At 44.5% G+C, this 21475-nt stretch overlaps 1 protein-coding gene across 1 annotated transcript in view; it reads left to right on the forward strand.

The window, feature by feature from the left end:
* Positions 1 to 21475, forward strand: part of hpse2 (heparanase 2) — a 305633-nt gene that overhangs the window by 182148 nt on the left and 102010 nt on the right. The window contains exon 7 of the mRNA XM_060842506.1: positions 12377 to 12470. Within this exon, the coding sequence (XP_060698489.1) occupies positions 12377 to 12470 (94 nt within the window). The remainder of the gene's footprint in view (positions 1 to 12376; positions 12471 to 21475) is intronic.

Below are 21475 nucleotides of genomic sequence, written 5' to 3' on the forward strand. Positions count from 1 at the left end.
CCCAAAACCACGATTCTTCTGCTCTTCAGATGCTGCCTGACCTGCTGTGCTTTTCCAGCACCACACACTTGACTCCTAGAAACTTGTTCAGGACTGAGAAAGGATAGACCAGGGTACTTTTTAGATTGTACGAAGTTAAATGGGCGGCATGGTGGCCCAGTGGATAGCACCGCTGCCTCACAGCGCCAGAAACCAGGGTTCAATTCCCGCCTCAGGCAACTGTCTGTGTGGAGTTTGCACGTTCTCCCTGAGTCTGCGTGGGTTTCCTCGGGTGCTCTGGTTTCCTCCCACATTCCAAAGATGTGCAGGTTAGATGAATTGGCCATGCTAAATTGCCCATAGTGTTAAGTGAAGGGGTAAATGTAGGGGAATGGGTCTGGCTGGGTTGCTCTTCGGAGGGTCAGTGTAGACTTGTTGGGACAAAGGGCCTGTTTCTACACTGTAGAGAATGTAATTGAATATAGGGGCTGTCTAAAGAGACTGGGGGTTCAGGTGTATAGATCTATAAAATACTACAACAGATGCAGAAAATAATCAAGAAAGCTAATGGAAAGACATGAAAGCTATTCAGAGGACTGGAGTACAGGATGCAGAAGTTGTGCTGCAGTTATACAAAACCCTGGTTAGACCCCAGTTGGAATACTGAGCATAGTTCAGGGCACCATACCTTAGGAAGGACTTATTGACCTTATCAGGTACAATATAGGTTTACAAGAATGATACCTTGGCTTCACAGGTTAAGCTATGAGGAGAGATTATACAAGTTAGGACTGTTTTCTCTAGAATTTAGAAGGTTAAGGGATGATCTGATTGAAATCTTCAAGATTTTACCAGGAAAAGACAAGGTACAGAAAGATAAACTGTTTAGGGATTCCATTACAAGGGACATAGTTTGAGAGTTAGGGCCAGTCTGTTCAGGAGAGATGTTAGAAAACACTTCTACACACAAGGGATTAGATTAGATTAGATTACTTACAGTGTGGAAACTGGCCCTTCGGCCCAAGTCCACACCGACCCGCCGAAGTGCAACCCAACCAGACCCATTCCCCTCCGCTTACCCCTTCACTTAACACTACGGGCAATTTAGCATGTTTGGAACTCTGTTCCACACTGGCATGTGGATGCTGGATCACTTATTAATTTTAAACCTGAAATAGATTTTTCTATGTTAAGCAAAGTCATTAAGGGATATGGACCAAAGGCAGGTATATGAAGTTAGGCCACAGATCAGCCACGATCCCACTGAAAGGCAAGATAGGCTTGAGGGGCTGAATGGCCTCCTCCTATTCCTCTGACAGCACTCCCATTGTTCACACCAGACTCCGAATGCTAATGAACAGAGATAACTGGCAATGGTTGCTATTACCATTTCTAGCACCTGTGCAAACGACAGTTGGTCTGTCAAATTCTCACAGAAATATAATGGTGCAGATGGAGGCCATTCTATCCATTATGACTGTACTAGCCTCTATTATCCAGCCTCGCTCTATAATCTAGTGCCAATCTATTGCCTTTTCCCCAAATTCCTGCACACCATGTCTATCCAAATAACCATCCAATGACCCCTTGAATGACTTGGTTGAATCTGCCTGGACCACATTTCCAGACAGTGCAAGCGATTCTCTGTGTGAAAAAAAAGATTTTCTCATATCACCTCTGCTTTGTTCAAACATCGCTTTAACTCTATGTCCTCTTGCCTTTATTTCTTTGAGACGCAGAAACAGCTTCAAATCTGTCTGCTCATGATTTTGAAAACCTCAATCAGATCTCCTCTCAGCCATCTTCCCTCCAGACAGAACATTCCCAACTTGGTTAATCTGTCCTTTCCACCTGGAACCAGTCTAGTCAATCACTTCTGCACTCTCTCCAATGCATTTGATTCTTTCTGACAATGTGGTGCCCACAGCTAGACACAGTTCTCCAGCTGAGGTGGAACAAGTGTCTTGTACAATTCCAACATCACCTCCTTGTTCTTCTTCTCATTCTATATCTATACTTACCTGAGCTTCGGTAGTTTTATAAGCTGAATTATTATGCAGTGAATGTAAAAGTGACATTGCTGTGTATCTGGGGGTAACTGTCGGCTAAATAGGGGGACGACAGCAAATTACCTTCTCAAAGGACATCAATAAACCAAATGAGTTTTAATCTAGTTTAACGACCTGTATGAAGATGTGATTTTTATTTCGGATTCTTATTTAGTTACATGAACATAGCTTTTCCAACAGCTGTATGGGAACACAATCTACAGAGCACTAACCCAAGCAGCTACTAATCCAATAACATTACCATAAGTCCATCGCCATGTAAACTGAAGTAGTTCAAGAATGCAGCATCCCACTCTCTCTTTTTAAGGCCAATCAGGGCTGAATAATAAATGCTGCTCTAACCCAATGATGCCCAGTCCTGTGAATGAATATAAAAATCGTTGTGTGTCCAGTAAAGTTACACGCTGGTGTCAGGTTTGAGGTCATTATGTTTTTGACACACCAACTAAAAGTTATGATTTGTACAGTGTCAGACAACACAGACAATCACAACATTTGTTTAATACTCATTCAAAGTTAATATGTGTTGAATATTTTAAGGGCGAATGAAAGATACTAGTGCATATTGATGCCAAAATAGAAATGTCAATCAAGTATTTCAGTTTAATATCTTTCAGTTATCACTATGGAATAGAATAATTTATTATGTTCCTGGAGGATCCTATTTACATTTAAAAGTAAAATGAAAACTATTCCTCAGGCAAGAATTACTTGCAATATGATACTGTTGTGCACGTAGATACATAACCTGGGGTCCCCTGGTGGGTATACCTCAAGAGGCAGTTCCCCTCCACCCTCTCCAGGGTAATTAGAGATGAACAATTAACATCAGGCTTGTTAATGATCCTTACACACTGAAAATAATTTTTTTAAAATGACATATTTCATCATGTGCTTATTCATTTTGGAAATCAATTTAAATTCAACCGAATTTAAGGGCCAATCCTTTTATTTGCATAACTCTGAAAGAAAGACGGAAGTTTTTATTTATATGTTCACATTTGGGATGTGGGTGTTGTTGACTGGGCCCAGAATTTATTGCCCATCCCTAGTTGTCCCTTGCGAAGGTGGGGGTGAGCTGCCTTCTTGGACTGCTGCACATGCTGTGGGTTGACTGAAGGAGGGAATTCCAGGATTTTGTCCCAGCGACACAGGAGAAACAGCGATATATTTCCAAGTCAGGGTGGTGAGTGGCTTGGAGGGGAACTTGCAGTGGGTGCTGTGGAAGGTGCAGTCTAAAGATCCTGCTGAGTTACTGCACCTTGTAGAGGGTATAAACTGCTTCTACTGAGCATCGGTGATGAAGGGATGGAAACTGAAGGAAGGGGATAAGGTTTTGTTCAAGAAGGAGGTCCAGAGATGCAAGCCCTGCAGTGGAACAAGGAACAGGTCATTAGAGGAAGACCAGCCAATACCATGAGTTGTTTATAGTAGAACCTCTGCTTCATTCGCACATCGCTTTAACTCTATGTCCTCTTGCCTTTATTTCTTTGAGACGCAGAAACAGCTTCAAATCTGTCTGCTCATGATTTTGAAAACCTCAATCAGATCTCCTCTCAGCCATCTTCCCTCCAGACAGAACATTCCCAACTTGGTTAATCTGTCCTTTCCACCTGGAACCAGTCTAGTCAATCACTTCTGCACTCTCTCCAATGCATTTGATTCTTTCTGACAATGTGGTGCCCACAGCTAGACACAGTTCTCCAGCTGAGGTGGAACAAGTGTCTTGTATAATTCCAATATCACCTCCTTGTTCTTGTTCTCATTCTATCTCTATACTTACCTGAGCTTCTCACATGTTACTGGCTCCTGCTGCATGAAACAAAAGCACAGTAAGGGGAAGTACAGTGTTAGGGAACTCATGTAAAAATGTAACATACTCATCAGTCAGGGCACAAAGTACAAAGGTTGGCAATTCATGCTGCAGCCATATAAGACTTTACTTAAACCACATTAGGACTATTGTGACTCATGAAGATGTGAAGGCATTGGGGTGACCTGATTGAAATATATCAAATTCTGAGAGGCATGGAAAGGGTTAGTCATCTGAGTCCTTTTCCCAGGGTACAAATGCCAAATACTACGGGCATAGGTTTAGGGTGAGAGAGGGAACGTTTAAGGGAGATGTACGAGGAAGGTGTTTCTTACAGAGGATGGTAGGTGCTTGGAATGGAGTGCCGGGTAGATGGTCAAAGCAGATGCATTAGCAACATTTAACAGGCATTTAGACAGAGACACAGGAACAGGCAGGGAATAGAGAAATATGGATCATGTGTAGGCAGATGAGATTACTTAAGAATGGCATCATAGTCAGCACAGATATAGTGTGCTGAATGGCCTGCTCCTATATTGTTGTATTTGTTTAACGTGGGATTTAGAAAAAATATGCAGCTTGTGTTGTATTCATTCTGTTGTATTAACCCACCCCACGTCTGCATGGGTGTCCTCCCATAGTCCAACAATATGCAGGTTAGGTGGATTGGCCATGTCAAATTACCCCATAGAATCCAGAGATGTGCAGCCTAGGTGGGTTTGCCATGGGAAATGCAGGGTTACAGGGTAGGGTGTGGGTCTGAGTGGGATACTGTTTGGAGGGTCAGTTTGGACTTGATAGTTTGAGTGGCCTGCTTCCAAACTGTACAGATTCTATGAAAGCCAGTCAGCCCATTACGTCAGCGCCAGCTCTCCACATTAGCATCATGAATGAGCACCATTCTTTCATCCATGCCCCATAACCCTACATGTCATTTCTAGCAAACATCTAAATGCCTTCTTGAATTTCTTCATTGAATCTGCCTCTAGTACTCAAATGGGGTGCATTCCGCACAGGCACTACTTGTTGCAGGAGGAACGTTATTTTCTCAAATTGCAACTGAAATGGAGTGCATGTTGTAGGCAGGGCAAGTGGACAGCTGAGTGTGGTTGCAGGTCCTCATGTCATAGGCAGTACACCATTCCTGTTGTTGATCTGTGTTTTACTATCATAGGGTCCTGTAGCTGATAACTCTGGCTAAGGCACGTCCTTCATTGTGTCTCGACTCTGCCACTGTTTAGGCAGCTCCAGTCGGGATACCACTATCAATGACAGCAGGCCTGTGTTGGATGATCCACAAGACATTCAAAGGTCAGAGAGGGCCATATTTCCAAAGATGACTGCATTGTGACAATGCCCAGCCGATCTTGTATTCACCTACTGTCATTTACAATCAGGGAAGACCTTCCATCTCAGGTTAAAAAAAAGGGACAAAGCATTTGAGGCCAAAACATTGAATGTTTTCAAGTAGGTGTCAGGTATACTTCTTCAGTTTAAAAGAGTATAAGGAGAAAGGCTGGGGAGGTGAATGATCGGCCTTGATCATATTGAATGGCTTAAGTTCTGAATGGCCCACTCCTGCTCCCATTTTCTACACTCCTGTGGTTATTTGTATAAACTTGTAAAGCAACATTGGTGTCTGGATAAGGCAAGCAAAGTTGCCATAACACAGTGATAGCTTCCTGTGTCAATGAGCTCTTCAGCCCTCCTGCAATGGGTGTCAGTGATCATAGAAAGTCCGTACTGTAGCCTGGGAGATCCCCCTGTCACTGCCTGACACTGACCCACAATGTTGTGTGTGGCGGTTACCTTTATGAGTGCAAACAGGAAGATACACGTGGCTGCAGGACCCCAGCAGTAGATGGCAGAGCAGAGCTCCCCCTGCTGCCTATTTGATGACATGATTTGTGCCAATATCAATGACCAGCCAGAAAGCCTATTGGAATGGTGTTAACTTTTGGTGTTGGCACAGGACATGGTGGAGGACAAAACACTGAACGTTTAAAGAAATATCGGTCTTAGGGCTAAAGCAATCAAAGGGTATGGGGAGAAAGCAGGAGCAGGGTACTGGGATGGATGATCTGCTATTGAATGGTGGAGCAGGTTGGAAGGGCTGAATGGCCTACTATTGCATCTGTTATCTATGTCTACATTTCTCTACTCATCGAGAGAGAGGGGTATCGTAACTGATGAAGTGTGTCCTCTTTATAAAACTCAGACCCCTTTCTCTCACCCTCTGCTACACTTTCCCTCGTTCATGGTGTTACTGACATAAGAATGTTCACACTTGTTACTGAGGACTCCTCATTAGCTAGAGTTAAAATTTCCCAGTGGTCTCTTTCTGCCACAAGTAGGTTTGAGAATATCAAAATAAACAGGTAACCGCTGCTAAGCCTTGTTCCCAGGTACAACAATGACTTTTCCACCACTGACACTCAGTAGTAGCAGTGTGTAAAATCTACAAGATGCACTGCACAAGTTCACCTAAGATCCTCAGACAACATCTTCCAAACCCTTGACCACTCCCATCTAGAAGGACAAGGGCAGCAGGTAGATGGGAACACCACTACTTTCAAGTTCCCCTCCAGGTCAGTCACTATCCCAACTTAGAAGTATATCATCGTTCCTTCACTATCATGGAGTCATAGAGATGTACAGCATGGAAATAGACCCTGCGGACCAACCCTTCCATGCTGATCAGATATGTTAAATTAATCTAGTCTCATTTGCCAGCACTTGACTCATATCCCTCCAAACCCTTCCTATTCATATACCCATCCAGATACTGTTGTGGTTCTACTCGCCGAGCTGGAAGTTTTTGCTGCAAACGTTTCGTTCCCTGCCTAGGGAACATCATCAGTGCTGTTGGAGCCTCGTGTGAAGCGCTGCTTTGATGTTTCTTCCGGTATTTATATTGGTTTGTTCTTGCCGCTTCCGGGTGTCAGTTTCAGCTGCAGTGATTTGTATGTGGGGTCCAGGTCGATGTGTCTGTTGATGGATGTTCTTGCCGTTTCCGGGTGTCAGCTTCAGCTGTAGTGGTTTGTATATGGTGTCCAGGGCAATGTGTCTGTTGATGGAGTTTGTGGATGAATGCCATGCTTCTAGGAATTCTCTGGCTGTTCTCTGTCTGGCTTGTCCTATGATAGTGGTGTTTTCCCAGTCAAATTCATGTTGCTGGTTGTCTGAGTGTACGGCTACTAGGGATAGCTGGTCGTGTCGTTTTGTGGCTAGCTGATGTTCATGGATGCAGATTGTTAGCTGTCTTCCTGTTTGTCCTATATAGTGTTTTGTGCAGTCCTTGCATGGTATTTTGTAAACTACGTTAGTTTGGCTCATGCTGGGTATTGGGTCCTTTGTTCTAGTGAGTTGTTGTCTGAGCGTGGATGTTGGCTTGTGTGCTGTTATGAGTCCTAAGGGTCGCAGTAGTCTGGCTGTCAGTTCTGAGACGCTCCTGACGTATGGTAGAGTGGCTAGTCCTTTTGGTTGTGGCATGTCCTCGTTCCTCGGTCTATCTCTTAGGCATCTGGTGATAAAGTTGCGTGGGTATCCGTTTTTGGCGAATACCTTGTATAGATGTTCCTCTTCCTCTTTTCGCAGTTCTGGTGTACTGCAGTGTGTTGTGGCCCTTTTGAATAGTGTCCTGATGCAGCTTCGTTTGTGTGTGTTGGGGTGGTTACTTTCATAGTTTAAGACTTGGTCTGTGTGTGTTGGTTTCCTGTGTACCTTTGTGGTGAATTCTCTGACACCCGGAAACGGCAAGAACATCCATCAACAGACACATCGACCTGGACCCCACATACAAATCACTGCAGCTGAAACTGACACCCGGAAGCGGCAAGAACAAACCAATATAAATACCGGAAGAAACATCAAAGCAGCGCTTCACACGAGGCTCCAACAGCACTGATGATGTTCCCTAGCCAGGGAATGAAATGTTTGCAGCAAAAACTTCCAGCTCGACGAGCAGAACCACAACAACGGATACCCGAGCTACAAATCTTCAGTCAGATTTTAAACCATCCAGATACCTTTTAAATGGTGTAATCTTACCAGCCTCCACCATTTCCTCTGGCCGCTCATTCTATATACGCACCACCTTCTGTATGAAAAAGTTACCACTGAAGTCCCTTTTAAATTTTTCCCCTCTCATCCTAAACCTTTGCCCTCTGGTTCTGGACTCTCGCACCCCAGGGAAAAAGACCTTGCCTAATCACTCCATCCATGCCCCTTATGATTTTATAAACGTCTATAAGGTTACCCCTCAGCCTCCAATGCTCCAGGGAAAACAGCCCCAACATTTTCAACCTCTCCTATAGCTCAAACCTTGGCAACATCCTTATAAATCTTTTCAGAACGCTTTCAGGTTTCACAACATTCTTCCGATAGGAGGCTGAGATGCTGCCTGGCCTGCTGTGCTTTGACCAGCAACACATTTTCAGCTGTGATCTCCAGCATCTGCAGACCTCATTTTTTACTCCGATAGGAGGGAGACTGGAATTGTCAAAATCCCAGAATTCTCTCCCTAATGGCAATGATCTACAGCTGCAGTGGTTCATGAATTAGAATGAGAGTTAGATTTTATTGTCATTTATGCTCAAGTGCAGGGATGCAGGAGTTCAGAGAAAGGTATACAAAGCTGCTATTCTATGTCATCTTAAAATAGCTTACTACCGCCTCCTCCAGGGCAACTAGAGATGTTCAGTAACTGCTGATCCTGACAGCAAAGCCTGCCCCCATGAAAACTTCTCTGCCTCAGAATCACTCTGCTTGACAAAGTGTCAGCTGACCCCAGCAGCAGCAGTACCTTATTCCTCTCCTTCCTGCTCATTCTGAGTGCAAAAGCCGAAAGATTAAGGGTTGCTGTGCCTCTGGCCCTTGTTATCGTGCCGTATGAAGACGTGGCTACATTGAAGTGATAAGGAAAAAAGGTGTTGAGTTTGGAACCAGGTGGGGCATAACGCTTGAGTAGGAAATGAAGAGAAAAGCTTGTGTCTTGGTTCGCCTCCCAATTTGTTGGCCGGTAGACATGTAGTTGACGTCTCTATCTTACTCAGGTGGCATGAGCTGGTCAGGAAGGTGGGCAGTGGTAACCTGGTAGAGATAACTGCAGTTGGTGTCCTTCAGTTAGCCCGTTTGCAATTTCTAAGGGAACTTATTAACTTGTTCTTGCTGCTGGTTCCCTGTGAAATGCTGAGTTCTGGAGTATTTCCCTGTGGTTCTATCCAACCTCATCCCTCTTAGTCAATTACTTACTGCTGAACAATTTACTCTGGTTAAGAATTTCCTTCTGAGGCCCAAGTAAAGGCTTCCTTTACTTGTCTTTCAAGATTCATAAACAAGCCATCAATAGACATGTCAACACCAGATCTATGAGCCAATAATGGAACAAGTCACATTAAACTCCAGGAATGTAGTATATGCTAGAGGGCATAGGAATTCATAACTAAACTGGCTACTGTTCAATTGAGTGATCTGTTGATAGATTGTGAATTGTAATTACCCAACTACCATTGCCAACTGTTCAATTTCAGCATGTGTTTTTGACAATGTGTCAGTACTGATTTTTTTTTTAAAACGTACAAAGAATTCTAGCCTTGGTGTCTCAGTACCTACTTGATGTTGACATCAATCACGATGTAATGAAGTCATTACCAATCTCAACAGCAAAGCTAAGGTGTTGTTGATACAAGTTAGGGCTGTAGTGAAATGAGGGAAGACATTAATAAACCCATAGAATAAGCATGTAATTGGAAAATGCACTTCAGTGCAGACAAGTGTGAAGTGATACATTTTTGTAGGGGGAATTAAGAGATCACAAACTTGTTGGGAGCTAAGTATCTCAATGAGGTAGAGGAGAACTGAGGGATTAAAGTATGAAGAGACACACAACACTATGAATGCTGGTTAATAAGGCCATAAAAAGGCTTAAAAGGAAAACATCTCCGGGGTTTGTTTCTAGAGGAATAGAACAGAAAAGCAGGGAGGTTCCATTTGTATTAAACTGTGGTCACCATTCCACGCAAAGTATCGAGAGACACCTCGGAAAGTGAAAATGAAACTACCAGAATGATACTAAGACTGAAAAGTTCTCCCTGTCAGGAAAGATTGGACAAGCTGTGGATCCTTTTTGTTGAAGGGGTGACAAAATGGAGGTTTTCAAGATTATGAATTTGACAAGGTAGATGTAGACAAGATCTGTCAGTGAGACTGGCACTGGGTGGGTATGAATGTAAGCCAAGTCACAAATAAATCCAAGACCAAATTCAGGAGAAATGTCTGTACAAGAGTGGTTATAATAGGAAAACATATAACCACAGGGAATAGTTGAGGTGAGGCATCAATGTATTTAAGGGGAAGTGAGATAAGAAGGATGAAAGAGTAGAAGGATATGTTGGTGGACTTTGATGAAGAGGAGCCTGAGAAGGCTCATTCAGACTATCAGTACTAGATTGTTGGACTGAATGGCCTGTTCAGTAAACGCTTTGTAAGAGACCGGGGGAGAGATGCTGCCCATCTCAGATTTAAATTGGCACCATGGTGACTCAATGATTAGCACTGCTGCCTCATAGCAACAGGAAATTGGGTTCGATACCAGCCTCAGGCGACTGTTGGAGTGGAGTTTGTACCTTCTCCTATTAGCTGTGTGGGTTTGCTCCGGGTGCTCCAGTTTCCTCCCACAATCCAAAGATGTGCGGGTTAGGGTGGATTGGCCATGGGAAATGTAGGGTTACAGGAATGGGGTGGGTCTGGGTGTCCAGGATGTGCAGGATGGGTGGGTTAGCCATGGGAAATGTAGGGTTACAGGAATGGGGTGGGTCTGGGTGTCCAGGGATCTGCAGGCTGGGTGGGTTAGCCATGGGAAATGGAGGGTTACAGGAATGGGATGGGTCTGGGTGTCCAGGGATGTGCAGGCTGGGTGGGTTAGCCATGGGAAATGGAGGGTTACAGGAATGGGGTGGGGCTGGGTGTCCAGGGATGTGCAGGCTGGGTGGGTTAGCCATGGGAAATGGAGGGTTACAGGAATGGGGTGGGTCTGGGTGGGATGCTCTTCAGAGGGCCAGTGTGGACTCAGTGGACTGATTGGTCTGTTTCCACACTGTAGGGATTCTAAATGGGATGATGTAGCGGTGTGACAAATGTCCCAAAGCATGTTACAGCTGGTTAAATACTTTGTGATCTTGGAAGTGCCAATTTTTGACAACCAGCGTCCACATAGAACAGGGAAGAGAAATGAGCAGGTCATGTTTTCCTGGTGTTTGAGATCAGGAGACCTTCCAGCTTTTCTTGAAAATAGCAACACGGGCCTACTGTGTCCAGCTGAGAGAGCACAAGGCAGCCTGCTTTTAATGTTACACCCTCAGTAAAATACAGCCCCCTGGGGAGTACAGCCTTCCGTCAATACTGCAATCAAGTGTCAGGTTTGTGCTCAACCCAACAGAATGGGGTTCCAACCCACAGCCTTCTGACTCAGAATCAGGCACAGAATGTCCATTTCTCCATTCCTGTTAAAAACATGTTAACCGAGATGAAATATCAAGCAATACATAGCAATGATTTAGCATTACCTTTAATGTGCTTTTAATGGCCTCTGTCACCAATATGATTGTAGAAACAGTGCAATCTGTAGCAAGCCTTAACTTACGATGGGTGTGAGAATGAAAATGGAGGTCAAATCTTCAGCTAACCCAAAGGGCAAACGCACAAATGGTCAATGTGGTTAAGATGTACACGTTTATTATGTGTTTCAATAGGCTGTATAAATTATTCCCCTTGGCTGATAGCACAAGGCTGGGGTACACAGATTGAGTATTTTGAGAAAGAAATACAAGAGGGCAGGAATATGAGGAGAGAGAAACAAAATGTTAAACAAAGATAAAAGAGGAAGCATTTCACAATTGTGGCAATGAACCTGAAACTCACTGCATCAGAGAATGGCAGAACCTGGAGACTGAGACTGATATTGAATGGGCACTTAAGGGAAATAAACAAGCAAGGATACACAGGGGTGGGTGCAGACAACTGGTGTGGGGTGTGGATATTAGATTAGATTCCCTACAGTGTGGAAACAGGCCCTTCGGTCCAACAAGTCCACACCGACCCTCTGAAGAGAAACCCGCCCAGACCCATTTCCCTCTGACTAATGCACCTAACACTATGTTAGTAGATAACATGGCCAATTCACTTGACCTGCACATCTTTGGACTGTTGGAAGAAAGCCAGAGGAAACCCACACAGACACAGAGAGAACGTGCAAACTCCACACAGACAGTCACCCGAAGCTGGAATCGAACCTGGGGCTCTGGTGCTGTGAGGCAGCAGTGCTAACCACTGAGCCACCGTGCCACTCTACTAGTCTGTCAAAACTCTTGGGACTGCGATAACATGTAGTCCTTGCAGAATGATGCAATGCCAAATGAATACAGTCTTGTTTAATCATGAAGGAGGTGCAACTTCCCATGTTTCTGGTCAGCGATCAGTCACTTTGCTAACATTTCTTGCTGTGTATCTGTTGCAGTTACTACATTGATGACCAAACAGCAAATGTGGCTGATTTTATGAAAACCCGCTTGCTGGACACTCTGTCGGATCAGATTACCAAGGTACACAGGGTGAGTTTCTTCACGTCTTTTAGTTCCCTTCAACACCCAGTAACCAGACACGAACAATAAATCCGAGTGACATTTCAGCTGGTCTCCTGTCCTGGACACCTGTGAGGGAGCGAGGAAGGTTACAAGAATTTCTGATGCTGTTTGATTATCAAAGTTTCACATAGAGTTATAGTCATAGAGATGTACAGCATGGAAACAGACCCATCGGTCCATCCTGTCCATGCCAACCAGATATCCCAATCCAATCTAGTCCCACCTGCTAGCACCCGGCCCATATTCCTCCAAACCCTTCCTCTTCATATACCCATCCAAATGCCTCTTAAATGTTGCAATTGTACCAGCCTCCGCCACTTCCTCTGGCAGCTCATTCCATACATGTACCACCCTCTGAAAAAGTTGCCCCTGAGGTCTCTTTTATATCTTTCCCCTCTTACCCTAAGCCTATATTTTCTAGTTCTGGACTCCCCCACCCCAGGGAAAAGACATTGCCTATTTACCCTATCCATGCTCATGATGTTATAAACCTCTATAAGGTCACCCCTCAGCCTCCGACGCTCCAGGGAAAACAGCCCCAGCCTGTTCAACCTCTCCCTATAGCTCAAATCCTCCAACCCTGGCAACATCCTTGTAAATCTTTTCTGAACCTTTTCAAGTTTCACATCTAATCCTTTTTTTTATAAAATGCCTTCTTAAGATGTAAGCAGTTGAAAAGGATTACATTTGCTGTTTGTCCCTAATGAACTCCAAGGAAACGTTGGGACTGACTTGATTCAAACCGGGCAGTCCCTATGGCGTAGGGACAGCGCAATGTTTTTTCTCTGTCACAATTCAATACAACTGAAGGTTTTGCCAGCCCATTTCAGAGGGTAGTTAAGATAATCATGTTGCTGTGAGTCTGGAGTCACACATACAGGTTGTTCTGCTATAACATGACAGTTATGTTCCCCATGCTATGGAAACCACGATAGAAATTGCGCTGTGGAAGATCGTGCTTTAGAAAACCCACCATACGGTGGGTGGCACGGTGGCACAGTGGTTAGCACTGCTGCCTCACAGCGCCTGAGACCCGGGTTCATTTCCCGACTCAGGCGACTGACTGTGTGGAGTTTGCACGTTCTCCCCGTGTCTGCGTGGGTTTCCTCCGGGTGCTCCGGTTTCCTCCCAGAGTCCAAAGATGTGCGGGTCAGGTGAATTGCCATGCTAAATTGCCTGTAGTGTTAGGTAAGGGGTAAATGTAGGGGTATGGGTGGGTTGCGCTTCGGCGGGTCGGTGTGGACTTGTTGGGCCGAAGGGCCTGTTTCCACACTGTAAGTAATCTAATCTATCTAATCATACCCATTCAGCTGAAAGTTCACATTATGCAAACAATGTCCAAAAGTTATCAATCATGTTATAGCCAGTTCGCGCTGACTAACTGCACATTATAGACTGTAGACTAGGCTAGGTTAGGACAGCAAGTTTCCTTCCTTGAAGGACATTAGTGAATGAGTTGTTTTTTTACAGCAATTTAATTGTGTTTGATCATTATTAATGACAATAGTTTCAAGTTCATGTTTCATTAATTAAGTTTATGTTCCTTCACTTGCATGAATGTCTCTGGAGTATTCATTTAGGATTGGTACGCTTGCATTTATTGGTCAGTGCATTGAGTATAAGAGTAGGGAGGCCATGTTGTGGCTGCACAGGACATCAGTGAGGCCTCTTTTGGAATACTGCATTCAATTCTGATTTCCCTGCTTTAGGAAGGATGTTGTGAAACTTGAAAGGGTGCAGAAAACACTTCTAAGGATGTTACCGGGACTTGTGGTTTTTAGCTATAGGGACAGGCTGAATAGGCTGCAGTTATTTACCCTGGAGCATTGGAGGATGAGGGGTGACCTTAGTGAGGTTCATAAAATCATGAGGGGCATGGATAGGGTAAATAGTCAAGGTCATTTCCCCAGGGAAGGGGAGTCCATAACCAGAGGGCATAGGTTTAAGTTGAGAGGGGAAAGATTTAAAAGGGACCTAAGGGACATGCAGAGGGTGGAACATGTATGGAATGATCTCCCAGAGGAAATGGTGGAGGCTGGTACAATTGCAACTTTAAAAGGCATCTGGATGGATACATGATTGGGAAGGGTTTAGGGGGATATGGGTCAAGTACTGGCAATGGGACTAGGATATCTGGTTCGCTTGGATGAGTTGGACTGAAGGGTCTGTTTTCATCTCTGTACATCTCTCTTACTCTGTGACAATAGATCACTTGTCTAGTTAACAATGCAACTCTGCTATTGTGCTGCAAATGTTCACCAATTTAATCAGGAATGTTAGCAAAGTGCAGTGTTGTGTGTTTCTTTACAACCATGTGGATTTTGTAATCGAGTAAAACAGTTACAAATCAGAAGGAGTCCATTCAGCCTCTCAAGCACATGTTGACAAGAAAAATACAGCTGGCCCTACTATTCCCCTGAGCCAGGCAAATATATCCCTCTGCAAATGTTGATGCAGTTCACTTTGAATACTTTATGTACTTTTGGTTCTCACTAAAACTGATTTTTAGTTTGTGTCCTGTATCACACGGCCCAGCCGACTTTACTAATGTGTTGTAAAGAAGAACATAAGAGGTCTGCATTCATCCAGTAGGTTGGTCAGTTAAGCAACGTCAGCAGCAATCAGATGGTCAACTACATTTCAACTTATGAGACAGCAAGGGCCTACAGGATTGTTCTGAACATGGGAAAACTAACCGTCAGATCCTGCTGAGTGTGATGGAATACTCCCCACTTGCCTGGATGGGTGCAGCTCCAAAAACACTCAAGAAGATTGACACCATCCTGGACAAAGCAGCCGCTTGATTGGCACCATATTCACAAACATCCACTACCCCCACCACCAATACTCAGTAGCAGCAGTATGTACTATCTACAAGATACACTGCAGAAATTCACCAAAGATCCTCGGACAACATCTTCCAAACCCACAACCACTGCCACCTAGAAGGACAAGGGCAGCAGATAAAATGGAACACCACCCCCTGCAAGTTCCCCTCCAAGCCACTCACCATCCTCAAATATATTGGAAACATATTGCCATTCCTTCAGTGTTGCTGAGTCAAAATCCTGGAATTCTCTTCCACTGGGGAATATGAACTGTAGTGGTTCCAGAAGGCAGCCCACCAGCACCTCCTTCAGGGGCAACTTAGGGTTGGGAAGTAAATGCTTGCCCAGCCAGCGGTGCCCACATCCCACAAGTGAACAGTAAGAAGTGTAATGACAGAGCGCAATAATCAACACCTTCAGCCTCTGAAACCGGGGATCAGCCTGAAACTTTCTCCTTTCTCTCAAAGTGACCTTCCCTCTCAGTTGGATGGTAGCTTCATAATTCACACTTGCTTCATTGTTGAAGTGTTTCATTTGAGATAAGGACTTTATAAAAATAATAATGAAGGATAAAAATCACCAGACTGATGTTCTCTGCTAAAACCCTGTGCTTAGCTCTGTGTTATTCAATGTAAAGTATTTTTATAGAGGATCACACAATGTGATGTTATACTGATTTCTCTCATCTGTCACCTACAATTGTCATCAAACTGACTGCAGTGCCCTCTACTGGCTTGTGCTGCTGCTGCTGTCTTTCTGGCTCATTCACATAAAGGAAGTTAACTATCACTCATTATCTTAACCTTTCCTATTCGAAAACAGCAGCATGTTTCAACTTGGCTTTCACCCTTTAACTAGTCCGTAAATGGGGCAACAATCACAGCAATAATTCATCACTTTAGTTTGATCTGTCTTTAATCTTCCCTCAACTGTATCCACATGCAATAACAATGACTTGTATTTATATAGAGCCTCTGACATTGTGAATTGCCCTGAAGCACTTCACAGAAGAATAATCAAACTTTGACTCAGAATTGGATTAGGTCAGATGATCAAAGGTTTGGATAAAGAGTGAAGTTTCAAAGAGAATATTAAAGGAGGTGAGGGAGATACAGGACAAAACCCTCAGCACATTTCCGGAGCTCTGCTGCTATGGACATGTCCTCTCCGACGGCATTGGATTGGATAATGAACCAGTAGAAGGACCGTCTGAACATTTGGCAGGCTCTTAATCGAATCATAGAATCCCTACAGTGTGGGAGCAGTCCATTTGTCCCAATCAAGTCCACATGAACCCTCTGAAGAGCATCCCACCCAGGCCCACCTCCCTGTCCTACTCTATCCCTGCAACCCTGCATTTCCCATGGCCTGTTCAGCTCACCTGCACTGCTTTGGACTGTGGGAGGAAACCGGAGCACACGGGGGAAGGAGAATGCACAAAATCCACACAGATGGTTGCCCAGGGCTGGAATCAAACCCAAGTCCCTATTGCTGAGGCAGCAGTGCTAACCACTGAACAACCGTGCTGCCCACTCACAACCCCAGGAAAGAGCATGAGGTTTGACACAAACAAAGACCAAAGTCTACCAGGTAGCACTCATTGGGTCACTCTCTATACTTGTGAGAAATCACACTACACCAGATCCAATAGGTCTGTGTGAAATCACAAGCTTTTGGAGCACTGTTCCTTCAATAGGGATGAAGGGGCTATGCTCTGAAAGCTTGTGAATTCAAATAAACTATTGGGCTATAACCTGGCATCATGTGATGTCTGACTTTGCCCATTCCAACACCAGCACCTCTACATCATGGCCTTATCTGTGAGCCTTGGACAAACACCATGCAACACAGCAGGGTCTAGTGATTTCTAACACAAGATGCAAGATGCCACATACCTGATATAGAGAGCATGCTCAGCAGAGCTCGGCTTTGTTGGGTTAACCATGTGGTGCACATGGAGGATTCTCACCTGCCAAAGCTCAGGAACCCACATAACTGGATGATCCAAACTCGGATAGAAAGACATTCTGAATGCCAATCTCGGAGTCTGGAAATTGGATCCCAGTAAACAGAGGGAAGAAACACCCAGGACAGGTCCAAACAGAAATGACCGAAGGGTCTGTTTCCATGCTGTACACCTTTATGACTCTATAAGTGCCTCTATCACCAAACAATCTCAATGTTTAAAGTGAACTGAGCCAGGTCCCGCTAGGATCAGTGACAACGTTGTAAACACCAGTGCCTTCAACCATTCCCTCCCACGGTGACTTCACATGTAAGGCTTGTAACCATATCTGCAAATCGGTTGTTCCATCACATTTGAGATAACATCAAGCAATCGCTGTCCTTGCTGAACAGTCACCGTTCAAAATAACAGGAGAATCTGCCAAATTCAACAACAAACAAAAACAGAAACTGCTGGAGAAACTCAGCTGGTTCGGTTTCACATTTCCACCAGCTCTTCAGTTGAAATGCAACCACATCTTGCATTTACATAATGCAGTTTACGTGGCGTGTCATTCGAGGGTGCTTCACAGAAAATGTATCGAGCAGAATTTGACGCTGAGCCAGAGAGACAGATTGGATTATTGGTGAAGGAAGGAAGGTTGAAGATGTGTATTACTGGAAGAGATAGAAAGAGTGATGAAGAGGGTTTTGGAGGTTAAGCATGGCTGCCATTGGTGGAATATTTAAAATTGGGTGTATTCAAAATGCCCAATGGAACTTGGAAAAGAAATGGATTAAAAGGAGCCATAAGAAAGTTGAAATGATAATCTGTTTTTTGTTCAACAAATGATTCTGGTTTTCATTTCCAATTTCCAGCATGTTCTGTATTGTCTTTGTGCCAAAGGGAGATGTATTGATTCCTTGCTATTGGAAATGGTAGTGACCTCGCACCAATGGGACACGAATGTATTTGGAGAATTGTGGAGCTGGACGATGTTGCACAGATTGGAAAGGGTACGGCTATGGAGGGATTTTAAAATGGGAATGAGATGGAAGCAGACGAGCAGGAAGAATTGGTCATTGTTGCTGTGGGAGACCTATGTAATCTTAGCAATAACCTGGACATGTGTTTGAATACTCGACTTGATGGTTACTTAGCCACTGAACTTAACCTGAGATATTTACTCACAAGAAGAGGGCATGGACACATCGCTGAGAGTCAGCGTTTAGACAAAGAACCAAAAGCAGCTACAGTCTTCCCAATATTGAGATGGAAGAATTTTCTACTCATCTGGATATTAGACAAGCTGTCTGACAACTGAAAGGATCACACAGAAGTCACAGGGAGTGACCTGACTGTCATCTGTCAATATTTTCTAATCAACCTGTTCAGAGATGTTGTTACACACCTCTGGGGTAGGTGGGACTTGGACCTAGGCCTTTTGGCTCAGAGGTAGTGACACTACCACAGTGCCACAAGAGTCCCCTGCATGTCATCTGCATACAAGTGAAACCTAGACTCTGGTTTCCAACATCTGCAGTCCTCACTTTTGCCACGGCTGACCGTATTGTCCATCTCCAACATCTCTCCAGGGCCATCCAGCTGTGTGGCCTGCACTCACCTGCTTGAATCCTTACCTATCCAGTTATAGCCAGAAAATCACCGGCATTATCTTCTATTCTTGTCCCTGCACTGTCAAGTGAAACCTAAAGGAAATAGATACAGCGGGATATAGATAAGTTGCAGAGCTGGGCAGAAAGGTGGCAAATGGAGTTCAATGTAGCTAAGTGTGAAATAACAAGAAGATGGATTACTGGGCTAATGGTAGACTACTTGGTAGTGTGGATGAGCAGAGGGATCTTGGTGTCCATGTACACAGACCTCTGAAAGTTGCCACCCCGGTAAATAGTGCTGTGAAGAAGGCATGTGGTGTACTTGGCTTTATTGGTAGAGGAATTGAGTTCCGGAGTCCTGAGGTCATGTTGCAGTTGTAAAAGACTCTGGTGCGGCCGCATCTGGAGTATTGTGTGCAGTTTTGGTGGCCATACTATAGGAAGGATGTGGAGGCATTGGAACGAGTGCAGAGGAGGTTTACCAGGATATTGCCTGGCATGGTAGGAAGATCGTATGAGGAAAGGCTGAGGCACTTGGGGCTGTTCTCATTGGAGAAAAGAAGGTTTAGGGGAGATTTGATAGAGGTGTACAAGATGATTAGGGGTTTAGATGGGGTTGACAGTGAGAACCTTTTTCCGCTAATGGAGTCAACTGTTACTAGGGGACACAACTTTAAATTAAGGGGTGGTAGGTATAGGATAGATGTTAGGGGTAGATTCTTTACTCAGCGGGTTGTGAGTTCATGGAATGCCCTGCCAGTAGCAATGGTGGACTCTCCCTCTTTATGGGCATTTAAGCGGGCATTGGACAAGCATATGGAGGTTATTGGGCTAGTGTAGGTTAGGTTGGCGCAACATCGAGAGCTGAAGGGCCTGTACTGCGCTGTATTTTTCTATGTTCTATGTTCTATCACAGTTTTCACATGCTCTTACTGAGGAGTACATTGAGACAAGGAGGAGGGAATATCAGAGATAGAGTCTCAGGGGGTTACCAGAGGTGACAGTGCAGGGACAAGAATAGAAGGCAATGCCGGTGATTTTCTGGCTATAACTGGATAGGTCAGGATTAAGCAGGTGAGTGTAGGCCACACAGCTGGATGGCCCTGGAGAGATGTTGGAGATGGACAATACGGTCAGCCGTGACAAAAGTGAGGACTGCAGATGCTGGAAACCAGAGTCTAGATCAGAGTGGTGCTGGAAAAGCACAGCAGGTCAGGCAGCATCCGAGGAGCAGGAAAATCGACGTTTCGGGCTTAAGTTCTGATGCACAATACAGTCAGCAGTGTCAAAGGTCGCAGACCGATTAAGGAGAACAAGGAGGGGAACTGTCACAATCATGGCAGACGACACTTATAGCTTTGCTAAGTGCTGCATAGATGGAACTCAATTAAAGGGACCCAATCATAGAGTTTTGGGGAAGTGGCAAGTGATTTGGGAGCTACAGAATGTTCAAGAACTATCAAATTGTGCAGATGTCACAAGGGTGGAGTAAGGAGGACTGTCATGTAGTTGGAACTGAGGCATGTTGCAGGAACAGGGTTGTGAAACCTTTACCCGGTTTTTATGTACGTGTTACTTGACAAAAATGAATCCAGCTTTCTGTGAAGTGAAAGGCTTCTTTCTGTTCCTCAACATGGATACCTCTTACCCAAACGGCAATTAAAATATCCACCACTCTGAAAGACAAGCGACCCTTGAAATGTTTTAGTCTCGCCTAGTCTGTCCTAGTGGAAACATTTTCTCACATCTACTCTATCTAGGTCCCTCAGTTTCTGTCAGATTCCCCCTTCATGCCTCTAAACTCGATCAAGTACAGACCCAGCATCCTCAACCACTACCTTGAAATGTTTCCCAACTGTGAGTTTGAATTTTCGTTGTAGCCTGGCATTACACGTGAGTTAAATGCTCACATTGCTATCTGTTGCACTCTGCTCTGTGCTTACTGTTTATATCAATAGTATACAACAGTGCAACACCAGTCCAGCCCTGAGCAGCAAAAATGGGTGGTGGTCAAGCTCCCTCTCAATGCCAAAGAGGGAGCACGTTGCTTTTCACCAAAAAGCATCTTAAGGAATTCAGGTTCTCACCAGCGATTACATTGAAATGCCCCAGGCAAAGATGGAAGGGCCAAGAACACTGAATGGCAGAAACAAACAGACAGACAGAACCCTGGAGAAACTCAGCAGGTCTTGCAGCAAGTGTAGAGAGAGAAGTAGAGTGAATGTTTCGAGTTTGAGATGTCTCTTCAGAAAGGGATTGGAGAATATTTGTTTTAAACTTCTGACAGGGTCAGAAGAGGAGGAAGAAGGCAGAGAGTATGGATACTCAATGCAGAAGGGTTCTGAATAGTGGAGAAGGAGAAATTGAAATATCAAATAAGTGTGAACGAAGATGTGAAAGGGAGAGAATCGGCAACTTGGGACGGGCAAGAAATCCTGGTCCAGCCAGCAATACCCACATCCCATGAGTGAATTTTTAAGAATCCATGCCCAATAATCCTGGATTCGCTTGCCTAATAAGAATGTAGCAACCTCCGCCCTAAATATATTCAGTGGGCCACTCTCGACTACCTTCTGTGACACA

The sequence above is a fragment of the Hemiscyllium ocellatum genome, chromosome 22 (genome assembly GCF_020745735.1).
Source record: "Hemiscyllium ocellatum isolate sHemOce1 chromosome 22, sHemOce1.pat.X.cur, whole genome shotgun sequence".
Taxonomy (NCBI): Eukaryota; Metazoa; Chordata; class Chondrichthyes; order Orectolobiformes; family Hemiscylliidae; genus Hemiscyllium; species Hemiscyllium ocellatum.